Source organism: Moschus berezovskii, chromosome 4, assembly GCF_049115385.1.
Source record: "Moschus berezovskii isolate FMDL1 chromosome 4, NW_MosBer_1.0, whole genome shotgun sequence".
Classification (NCBI taxonomy): domain Eukaryota; kingdom Metazoa; phylum Chordata; class Mammalia; order Artiodactyla; family Moschidae; genus Moschus; species Moschus berezovskii.
This window is the reverse complement of record NC_142463.1, coordinates 41,744,075-41,756,519: the sequence shown is the minus strand read 5'-3', so window position 1 is coordinate 41,756,519 and position 12,445 is coordinate 41,744,075. Positions and strand designations below refer to the sequence as shown.

General features: G+C 36.9%; 1 protein-coding gene across 1 annotated transcript in view; it reads right to left on the bottom strand.

Annotated features, from left to right (window-relative positions):
* LEPR (leptin receptor) overlaps positions 1-12,445 on the bottom strand; it is a 111,805-nt gene that overhangs the window by 45,559 nt on the left and 53,801 nt on the right. Inside the window, exons 6-8 of the mRNA XM_088835360.1 lie at positions 10,291-10,499; positions 5,335-5,480; positions 1,402-1,546 (exon numbers count right to left, since the gene is read on the bottom strand). Of these exons, the coding sequence (XP_088691486.1) occupies positions 1,402-1,546; positions 5,335-5,480; positions 10,291-10,499 (500 nt within the window). The remainder of the gene's footprint in view (positions 1-1,401; positions 1,547-5,334; positions 5,481-10,290; positions 10,500-12,445) is intronic.

Sequence of the window (12,445 nt, the reverse complement as noted above, 5' to 3'; positions counted from 1 at the left end):
AGGAGATCAGTCCTGGGTGTTCATTGGAAGGACTGATGCTGAAGCTGAAACTCCAATACTTTGGCTACCTCATGCGAAGAGTTGACTCACTGGAAAAGACTCTGATGCTGGGAGGGATTGGGGGCAGGAGGAGAAGGGGACGACAGAGAATGAGATGGCTGGATGACATCACCGACTCGATGGAGGTGAGTTTGAGTGAACTCCAGGAGTTGGTGATGGACAGGGAGGCCTGGCGTGCTGTGATTCATGGGATCGCAAAGAGTCGGACACGACTGAGCGACTGAACTGAACTGAAGCAATTAGATATGTATCATGTCAGCCTCTAAATTTCATTAGACTTTGAGATTCTGAATATTGAGTTTGTCAATTTACAAGCTTGATATTTATAAACTATGATCCACTATTTCACAAGTGCTTACTAAGAGTCAGGTACTGCAGTAAGCACTTTATGTGCATCATTTCATTCTATCCATATAAAAATTCCTTATTCTATATATGGTGAAACTGAGGTATAGGGAGGTTAAGAAACTTTCCAAACAAGGGGGGGTGGGCAGGACTCCTATAAAATTCTGTCAGACTCAAAGTCAGTGCTTTTAAACTACTACTGATACTTACTTTTAAACAAACAGTGTCTTTTAAATGGCAAGCAATTAATAAATAAGCCTGTTTAGTATTTTACACGTTTTACACGTTTACATGGTTTAGTGTTTTACATGGTATTTGCTTTCTCCGTATATATACTATCAACCTGAGCGAGTTTGAGTGGGAATAATTTTGCACATTTGGTAGATTGAAAACTAGTCAAAGAACTGTGAACTGCCTTCCTATATTCACAGCCAGGCTTGTGCCAGGGCTACCACCATTAGACTCCTGGGCCTCTATGTAAAACATTGCACCTCAACTCCATAAGGAAGCTGTGAATAAACTGCAGTTTTTCTAATGTTAAAGATTATTTTAAAAACATGAAAACTGAAAGTAAAAGCTTTGAAAAGCAAGCATCTGGAGTGAAAAGAATTGCTTAATCATATAACATATATAATATTCAAATAAAACTTTATTATTTAAAACTTATACCAAATAAATATATCTGATTTTCAAGTGTAAATTCAGGAAACATCAGTACAAGCAGTGTTCTGAATTTGTAAATTTGGAACTTTTATATCAACTCTGTTTTTTGAGTAAGAGTAATTCAGCAAGATACTGCTATGGATGCACATAAATGAGGGAGCACTCACACAAATTTTCACTAAAGGATTACCTTGTTCGAAATTTAAATTAGAAGTTAATACAGTGTTCCTCCTTTTGATTTACCACCATAAAATTTAAGACAAGTACAATATGCCAAAGGCAATTCAAGAATCATACTCCCCTGTGAACAGAAGTGACTCTTACAAAACCTACCTTGTGTAGTAAAGGTAAGAAGGGCACTCCAGTCACTCCAGATTCCTAGGCCATCCAATCTCTTGCTCCTCACCTTCACGTCATATGAAGACCCAGGAAGCACACTGTCTACTAGCAGCGATGTAGCTGAGACAATCTCATCAGCCTGTTAAATATCATTTGAAAACATCAGAGCATCAGGTTGATGTGAAACCTTTACCAAAATTGACTACAAGCCGGTCTCTACAAATTTCAAAGAATTAAAATCTTACAGAGGAGTTAGCTGGCCACGGTGGAATTTAAAAGAGATCAATAACCCAGTAAAAAACATTTGACTGACATTAGTCAATAGTATTTTTAAAAGCCTGTAAGTTCAAGGGAAACAAATCACAGTGATAATCAGCATATATTTTTAACTGAATGATAATGAATATTGACTTTTCAAACTTTGAGAGAAACAGCTAAAATCAGTGGGAAGCTTCAAGCCTTTGCTGACATCAATAACATACAAGATATTAATAGACTACAATGCACAGAGGCACATCCTTGATCATCCAGTGGTTAAGAACCTGCCTGCAATGCAGGGGACACAGATCTGATCCTTGGTTGGGGAACTAAGATCCCACATCCCATGGAGCAACTAAGCCCACACAAAACAATGAAAGATCCCACGTGACACAGCAAAGATCCTGCGTGCTACATTTAAGATCTGACACAGCCAAATAAATAAGTTAATAATAATAAAAAAAGATGTACAGGGTAGGCAGAGAGCTACTAACCTTCCTAAAGCAATGGATCACAGAAGGAGGGTATGAATAATTTTAAGAACCCTGGTCTGATGATCAGCTGTGTGGGTTAATTGCTCAGTCATGTCCGACTCTTTGCAACTCCATGGGCTGTAGCCTGCCAGGCTCCTCTGTTCATGGAATTCTCTAGGCAAGAATACTGGAGTGGGTTGCCATTTCCTTCTCCATGATGATCAGCTACAGTCAATCAAAATACAGTTTACAAACCAGAGTGAAAACATCTAAGAGACATAACTTCATAAAACAACCAATGAGGTATTCCGAAGCTACTGAACTTCCTGGCCCATTCAACTGTAGGGCAACACAGACTAAAAATGGCAAAAAGCCTCAGCAATACATTAAACAATATCAGATCGCCTATATTTAAAATCCTGAAGTCAAGTGGCATTAGGAAGCATCACTACGAACAAACCTAGTGGAGGTGATGGAATTCTAGTTGACCTATTTCAAATCCTAAAAGTTGATGCTATTAAAGTGCTACATTCAATATGCCAGCAGATTTGGAAAACTCAGCAGTGGCCACTTCTGGAAAAGGACTGGAAAAGGTCAATTTTCATTGCAATCCTAAAGAAGGGCAATGCCAAGAATGTTCAAACTATTGCACAATTGCACTCATCTCACACACTAACAAAGTAATGCTCAAAATTCTCCAAGCCAGGCTTCAACAGTACGTGACCTGTGAACTCCCAGGTGTTCAAGCTGGATTCAGAAAGGGCAGAGGAACCAGTGATCAAATTGCCAACATCTGTTGGATCATCAAAAAGCAAGAGAGTTCCTACTTCTCTTCTTAGTCAAGAAGCATCTACTTCTGCTTTATTGACTATACCAAAGCCTTTGACTGTGTGGATCACAACAAACTGTGGAAAAATTCTTCAAGAGATGGGAATACCAGATCACCTTACCTGCCTCCCGAGAAATCTGTATGCAGGTCAAGAAGCAACAGTTAGAACTGGACATGGAACAACAGACTGGTTCCAAATAGGAAAAAGAGTATACTGTATACAAGGCTGTATATTGTCACCCTGCTTATTTAACTTATGTGCAGAGTATGTCATGCAAAATGCAGTGCTGGAAGAAGCACAAGCTGGAATCAGGATTGCCAGGAGAAATATCAATAACCTGAGATATGCAGATGACACCACCCTTATGGCAGAAAGCGAAGAAGAACTAACAGGCCTCTTGATGAAAGCGAAAGAGAAGATTGAAAAAGTTGGCTTAAAGCTCAACATTCAGAAAACTAAGATCATGGCATCTGGTCCCATCACTTCATGGCAAATAGATGGGGAAACAATGGAAACAGTGAGAGACTTTATTTCTGGGGGCTCCGAATCACTGCAGATGGCGACTGCAGCCATGAAATTAAAAGACACTCACTCCTTGGAAGAAAAGTTATGACCAACCTAGATAGCATATTGAAAAGGAGAGACATTACATTGCAGACAAACATCCATCTATTCAAAGCTATGGTTTTTCCAGTAGTCATATATGGATGTGAAAGCTGGACTATAAAGAAAGCTAGGTGCTGAAGAATTGATGGTTTTGAACTGCAGTGTTGGAAAAGACTCTTGAGAGTTCCTTGGACTGCAGGGAGATCAAACCAGTCAATCCTAAAGAAAATCAGTCCTGAATATTCATTGGGAGGACTGATGCTGAAGCTGAAACTCCAATACTTTGGCCACCGGATGCAAAGAACTGACTCATTTGAAAATACCCTGATGCTGGGAAAGACTGAAAGCAGGAGACAAGGATGACAGAGGATGAGATCCCTGGATGGCACCACCGACTTGATGGATATGTATTTGATCAAGCTCCAGGAGTTGATGATGGACAGGGAAGCCTGGAATGCTACAGTTCATGGGGTTGCAAAGAGTCAGACACAACTGAGCGACTAAACTGAAAGTCTTAGAAAATTAGCCCAGATATAAAAAGGCAAGTTTTCACCTCTAAGTCATATAACAATTAGTTTTACAAATTAAAATGCCAAAGTTATGACCCATGAGGCTCTTCACGACTCCTCCTTCTCTCCTACCACTACACTACTGCTTTTAACCTCACTCACTGCCCTGACCTCCAACTTCCCATCCAACTGCTGCTGCTGCTACTAAGTTGCTTCCATCGTGTCCGACTCTGTGTGACCCCATAGACAGCAGCCCACCAGGCTCCCCCGTCCCTGGGATTCTCCAGGCAAGAACACTGGAGTGGATTGTCATTTCCTTCTCCAATGCATGAAATTGAAAAGTGAAAGTGAAGGCGCTCAGTCATGTCTGACTCTGTGCGACCCCATAGACGGCAGGAGGACCAACAAAGGTCCTCTAAATTGCTATTTCCTCTGTTTAGATCTTAATTTCCCTGCATCACCACCTCCTTCGAATCCCTGCTCAAATATCACTTTCTTAAAGAGATCTTCCCCTCCCTCTAATTAATATTACAACCCATCCTCTACCACTTGCACTTCCAAGCTCCCCTTACCCTGTTCTACTAGTGTATCCTGAGTTCTTGGCACCTAGTGGCTGCACAACACTTTCTGAAAAAAAGATTTGACAGACTATACTGTATAAATGCATGGACTGCATGTAAACAAATATATTGAGTAATAAGAAAAAATAAGGATGGCATGTAAAATCAAAAGCCAGAGAAGGTCTTTAAGTGAAAATACTATGATTATGAATTCAATAGTTCTGTATCTGGACTTCTTGTAATCATTAGTTGTGTGTGTGTGTGTCTGTGTCTGTGTCTGTGTGTCTGTGTTAACGAGACGGAGAAGGAGAGTGAGCGGGAGAAAAAAAGAGAATTAATCTAATATACATAAGCTTTTGGAAAAGGAACTTTTTCTGGCAGTAAATTCTAGGAGAAATCTGTCATGTTTATCAAAATATAACACAGATCCACATGTAAGAGATATTTAGTAACTCTGAACAACTTTTCTAAAATCATTTTATAGAAGATGCAGAAATTTTGCATACATGCTCATTTGTTTTGCTGATCTTGAATGAAAGCCAGTGGTACAATATTGAAGTATGATTGAATCTCCTCAAAAACAGTAAACACATTTGATAGGCAGAGGCATTCTCTATGGGACTTGGAGGGTGTCTCACCTTTTCTTTAACTGCTTCTCAACTTTTCATTTTATTTACTAAAATATACTTACTTTTCTCATATTTTTTGTAGAATTCTCTGAATATTTCACTTGATATTGAAGTTGAAATGGTACCAGTGTTGGGCTGGACCACGAAATCTTTAAACTACCAGTGTCTGTGATTTCCATACGCAAACCTAATGGTGGATCAGGCTTCACTTAAGAAAAAAAGAGAACACTTTTAAGTCAAGTTATTTTCATGGTAATCATAAAATGAAGTCAAAATGATTTTTTAGCATATCCTATTCTTTAAACTAAGCAGTCCTTATCCAAAGTCTAATTATAGAACCAAAATATTCTACTACTATACCTTACCATAGCAATCCATGTATTTTCGTTTCCTTCTCCCTACTTGGTAAAAACTATAAATCAGAAAATGATGTTATTTTGACAAATGTGAATTCCTGCTATAAAAAAACCTGCTTAACTTTATTGAACCTAGCTTTCCCCACAATTATTTGAAGCCTCCCCTGATGAAACCCACTGTATTAGTGAATGACAAGGAGAAAAAGCATTTTGCAGAGCACTACTTGGAAAAATGCATATAAATTTTGTATGCAAAAATGAATGCATATACGCATGCAGATTCATATAAATCTGTATGTAAAACAGTAAACATTAATTTTAAAATTCAACAAATTGAGACATACCCACTCAAATAACCCATAGCATACACAATTTACATGCAGTAGACACAGCACTAGCAGGACTTGGCCTGTCACCAGAAATGGAGATAGAGTTCTTATCCTAATGGTGTATTTAATTCAGCATCTAATTTCTGAGTTTATTTGTCTATGTGTTTTATGTATGCATATGCATTTGTGTATATACATATATGGAGATTTATGTCTGTGGAATTTAAAACATACAACAAACTTTAAATCATCTGTAGAAACAACACAAACATCTTACAATAAAGAACTGATTGAACAATAATAGTTCATACCCTTAAGAGTAATCTATAGTCATTAAAATCATATTAGAGGAGAATGTTGAAAAAGTTTAATACTGCTAGTTTTGAAAGTTTATTAAGCAATGTGAAAGTGAAAGTGTTAGTCGCTCAGTCATGTCCAACTCTTTGTGACCCCCATGGACTATACAGTCCATGGAATTCTCCAGGCCAGAATACTGGAGTGGGTAGTCATTTCCTTCTCCAGGGGATCTTCCCAACCCAGGGATCGAACCAGGTCTCCTACACTGCAGATTCTATACCATCTGAGCCATCTTAATGGGCTTAAAGGGAAGCCCATTAAGCAATGTATATACTTGAATTCATTAAAATTTGAACAAATAAAAGGATATGTGTAAATATGCATTAAAATAGAAAAAAATGCCAAAATAGTAGAAAATAAATGATGCATTTTTCTTCTATGTGCACCTCTATGCTTTCAAGATTTTTACGATTAACAAGAATTACTCATAAACATAGAAATCTTCATTACACTGAAATATTTACTGACATGTATTTTATTTTCAGACATAATGGCACATTAATATTTTCCACATTCCATAATTTCAAGAATTCAGTCATAGTTTTTTCCTTTTCCTTAATCAAAATTAATGAAGTTTTACTCTCTGCAACATACTACAAATTTTAGTTACTTTAAAGCAGGAATGGCTAAACTCTAAAGTCTAGAAGTAACAGGTGAAATTCATGACCAAAAAGATAGAAAGCAAAATAGACACCAAACAGAAGTGAAATCATAAAATTATAAACTATTTTACATTTCTTATATGCATACACATATGCCTTTGTATTAGAAATCTAAAAATATATCTTTCCCTGGATCCCATAGGTACTCAGTCCCAGACCACACATACTGGCTTCTTTCAGGGGAAAATTCCTCCAAAGAGCTGGTATTATTTACTCTCCATTTTGCATCCCATTTTCCTAACCAATCTATTCTAATCAGGTCTTCCTTCTTGCTAGTCCACTGAAACTACTCTTACCAAGGTCACTACTCTTTGCTGAATCCAGTATCAACTGTCTGATTCATTTTGCTCCATCTCTCAGCAGTGTCCCAACTGCTTACTCTGTGAGTAGCGGAGAAGGAAATGGCAACCCACTCCAGTGTTCTTGCCTGGAGAATCTCAGGGACGGCGGAGTCTGGTGGGCTGCCGTCTATGGGGTCGCACAGAGTCAGACTCGACTGAAGCGACTTAGCAGCAGCAGCAGCGGACAAGTAGAAATACTTTGTCCACCTGGTTTCCAGCCATTATATTCCCTTACTCCTCTTCTCTCTGATTGCTTCAGTCTTTCTCTCACTGGACTCTAAATGCGTGACCTCATACAATCCCATAAACATCTGATGCTAGAGACTCCCAAATATATATCTCCCCTGAACTCTAGAATCATATATCTAACTACCTACTCAATGTCTCTTTGATTTCTAATATGCATCTCAAATATAATTCATCACACACCTAATTATCTCCAATATCCCCATTTGGTAACACTATTCTGCTACTAACCAGGTCCATGACTAAGTGTCATCCTTGACTCCACTCTGTCCTTCACACTCCATACTCAATCCACTTCAGTCTGCACCATCTCCTGAAAGGTGAAAGTGAAAGTCGCTTGGTCGTGTCCGACTCTCTGCAACCTCATGGATTATACAGTCCATGGAATTCTCCAGGCCACAATACTGGAGTGACTAGCCTTTCCCTTTTCCAGGGGATCTTCCCAACCCAGGGATTGAACCCAGGTCTCCCGCGTTGCAGGCGGATTCTTTACCAGCTGAGCCACAAGGGAAGCCCAAGAATATTGGAGTAGGTAGCCTATCCCTTCTCCAATGGATCTTCCCAACCCAGTAATTGAACTGGGGTCTCCTGCATTGCAGGCGGATTCTTTACCAACTGAGTATGAGGGAAGCACCATCTCTGAATAGATCCCAAGCCTGAACATTTCTTTACTTCCCCACTGCAACAACCCTAAGCCAACTGGACAACTCTAGCAGCTGTCTATCTGACTCCTCTGCTTCCATTCTTGCAAGTACCCTTTTTCCCTTCCCCATCAATTTACTTCTTCAATATAACATACATTTTAAACATGTGCATGAGCACACATGTGTGCTTGTGTGTGCCCACACACATACACACACACACACATGTCTGATAACATCACTCTCCTGGTACAAAACCATAGCCTGTGGTATGACCTGGAGGCAGATGACTCTCTAACCACATCTCTGAATGTTCTCCCACCTTAATTACTCCAAGCAAAAGGCTCTTGTCTTTGGTTCTTCCAAATTCTGAGCTCATTCTATCCCAGGAATTTTGTGAGTGCTGTTCTTCCTGCTCAGAGCACCTTTTGTTCTGGATTTTTACATAGTTATCTCTTTTTCTTTCAGTTTAAATGCTATTTCCTAAAAGAGGACTTCCATAGCTGAAATAATAGACCACTACACCTGACATTCTCTATAGTACAACTTGTCTTATTTTAATTCTTTCAATTTTGAGATCTTAATCACATATACCCAAATACAAAAAGAAGAGATTTTTTTTCCAAAATTATCTGAAATAAGACAAATTTTTAAAAGTTTCTTGTAAGGTCTATCACAGCACCTTGTCTTAACTACTTTATTTTTAAAAACAATTTAATTCAATGTTGGCTCTAAATACTTCTAAAAAATCACTTGATAGAACTGGTTTTAAAAAGAGAAGATGAAGACATTTTATAGATTTTTTTGTTTTTTCCCTATGGTATAACATCATGACTGAATTGCTTGGATATCATAGTAATCACGTGGAAATCACAAATATATCCCTAAAGGATAAGTTATTTAAAAGTCCTAATGTTAAATATGATATCATATGTAGATTCAAAAAATGCTATACCCTTAGTACTTAAAAAGAAGTGAGGATGAAATTGTAAGGAATATGGTGTCAGATATCTGAAAAAGTGGTTCCAGTGATGGCAAAAACAATAATGCAGAGAAGCACATAAAGAATTTGCAATAATTATATCAGGAAATGTAAAACAGTACTATTAAATTATGTATAACATGTAACATATAATTTAACACAAACACACAAAACTGAGTTAATAAATTAATAATTTAACATTCATCTATATTATTCACATTGAATAATGTAACTGAATATACTGAATATTTATAATTATATATTCAAGTTGATTAAAGAAATCTGGGGAATCTTTGCACTAATAATGTGGGCACTTGTCTATTATATAAGTTTTTCTTCTAATCAGATTTGTACAGTCAATTAGTTTGCTTATGTTTTTATTGTTTCTCCCTGCCCAATATTGTCTGCCCCTGCTCTGTGAGGCAGGAACTTTGTCTCACTCACCATTGTTTCCCCCAGCTCCTAGATCAGTGACTGATACCCACGAGTCTCTAAAAAATATTTATTGAAGGCATAAAGTCAGGTAAAAAAAGAGCTTTTTAATTACTTTCAGAAATAGTTATCTGATATGTGAAAAAGTAACACCCAAACAAAACATATCCATTAGACTGACCTAGGATTTAAAGAAATCAAACTGTTTTCAAAATGAATTTGTTACAATTGCAAAAATATCTATACGGTTGTTAAATCATTCTAGAAGCTGCTTTTAATACCCCCTAGGAAATGGCAACCCACTCCAGTGTTCTTGCCTGGAGAATCCCAGGGACAGGGGAGTCTGGCGGGCTTCCATCTATGGGGTCGCACAGAGTTGGACATGACTGAAGTGACTTAGCAGCAGCAGCAGCAGGAAATGGCAACTCACTCCAGTGTTCTTGCCTGGAGAATTCCAGGGACGGCGGAGCCTGGTCGGCTGCCGTCTATGGGGTCGCACAGAGTCGGACACGACTGAAGCGACTTAGCAGCAGCAGCAGCAGCAAGACTACATTTATCATCCTTACAGTGTCGGTCAAAGTGAGATAAGCTAATCAAACATCTTGTAAACAATTTTCAGCCTGTTTGTATGACTGATGTTTAAAGATGTCATCTTTCTTAGGCACAACTTACCAACATTAATGGGCTGAGCTGACATTGGAGGTGAGTGAAAAATTACTCCACCAGATGTGATTTTCAAATACATAAGAAGGGTGTTATTGAGTTTGGCTGTTGGCACAGGCACATGACATTCACAACATTCATGAACACTGCAGTTGCACTGAACAATCTGAAAACTGCCTTTCTGGGGAAGCAGAGGTGACTCTTCTAGCAAGTCAAGCCTATATGAGAAAAGAAGAACTAAATATTAAAATAGATGTGAAAGCACCAGACATATTTAAAATGTAGGACACAAAATCCAAATTGAGGTAAACTGTTCTGCACACCCAGCTTAAAGAGCTTCTGGGGGAAGAAAGCTACATTATAGCAGAGACACAAAGATAAGGGTTAAAGCAAGTTAGCAATCAATATAATTTAGAATCAATAAAGCAAGTTAGAAATAATATAAGCAAGAAGACAATGAGTCAACTGTGAAGTACTAAAAGAAAAAATGTGATTTTTAAATTCTATATTCAACAAAAATATCTTTCAAAATAAACATGTAATAAAGGCTTTTTACAGACACACCAAAATGGAAAGAATTTATCATCAATCAAACCTGCAAAAACTTCCTTTAGAAAAAAAAATGCTGAAGGAAGTCCTTCAGACAAAAAGGAAATGACAGTAAATAGAAGTCTGGTTCCACACAAAGAAACAAAATTTAACTTAAAGGATAGATATTTATTGATTAATTAAAGCAAAAATAATAACCATAAAGTGTGGGGTTTATAACATAGGTGGAAATAAAATGTATGACATTAATACCAAACTTGGGGAAAGGGGAGATGTGTAAGTATACTGCTACAAATTTCTTCCACTATACACGTTGTGGTGAAATGTCAGTTGGAGGTATAACATAGTTCAGCTATATTAAGTTAAAAACCAATATTCTAAATCCTAAAGCCACCACTAAAATAATAAAACAAGAAGTCACAGCTAATAAGCTACAATAATCAAGGCAAAGGAGTATGAATGTAAAGAAAAAAAAATAGATTAATGGAACAGAAGAAAGCAACACCTATATGGACAATCAATTTTCTACAAAGGTACAAAAGCAATTCTGTAGAGAAAGAGTAATCTTTTCAATAAATTGTGCTGAAACAGTGGGATATCTATACGCCCCCCTCCACACAAAAATTCATCTTTAACCCACACCTCACATAAGATTCAAAAATTAATTCAAAATATATCATTAATCTAAATGCAGAATTTAAAGCAATGAATCAGAAGAAAATGTGGGAAAAAAATTTGTGATCTTGTTTTAAATAATAATTTCTTAGATGCAACACAAAAGCATGAGTCACAAAATGACAAATTGATAATTGGATTTTTATTGATATTAAAAACTTCTGCTCTTCAAAAGATACTATGAAAGATAAAAAGATAACAAAAGGGTCAATCAAAAAATGGGCAGAAGACCTAAACAGACATTTCTCCAATGAAGACATACAGATGGCCAAAAAACACATGAAAAGGTGCTCAACCTCATTAATTATTAGAGAAATGCAATGTATTTGATTAAGATATTGGTTACATAGGTGAACATACTTCTCAAAATTCATCAACCTTATATTTAAGGTGCATTTTATTATATGTAAATTTTACCTTAAAATAAAAATACTGTGCCAAAAAAAGTATTTTTGAAAACTTAAAAATGCTATACACTCATAAAATTCCATTTTGAATTGAAGGTAGAATGACTTAGCACTTTCAACTTCACCTAAACCTTTAAACGATTCCAATAAAATGTGATTTTTAAAAATATCACACCATGGCATTTATGTGCTTTTCAAATATTAAAATAAAAGCTTTTATCAAAAGAGACTGGAACAAAATAAATAAATTTCAGTATTTTATGTCAGAAATATGCTTGCAGCTTGTATTATGCTTTGACTGAAAAACTTCCAAATTTTAAGGCAAAAAAGAACTGAACAGAAAACATATTACCCACTAATAATTTTTAAGAGGAAATTCTGGTGATTTTTTTTCTTTTTTAAAACAAAAAGAAAAGTTAGAATTATACTCTTACTTTAGATGGTCTCACCAATGCCATTTTTTTCTAAATACAGTGGATATCTACAGAATAGGGCTGATTTCTAAAGAGATTAACTCTGTGGTTTCTCATCAC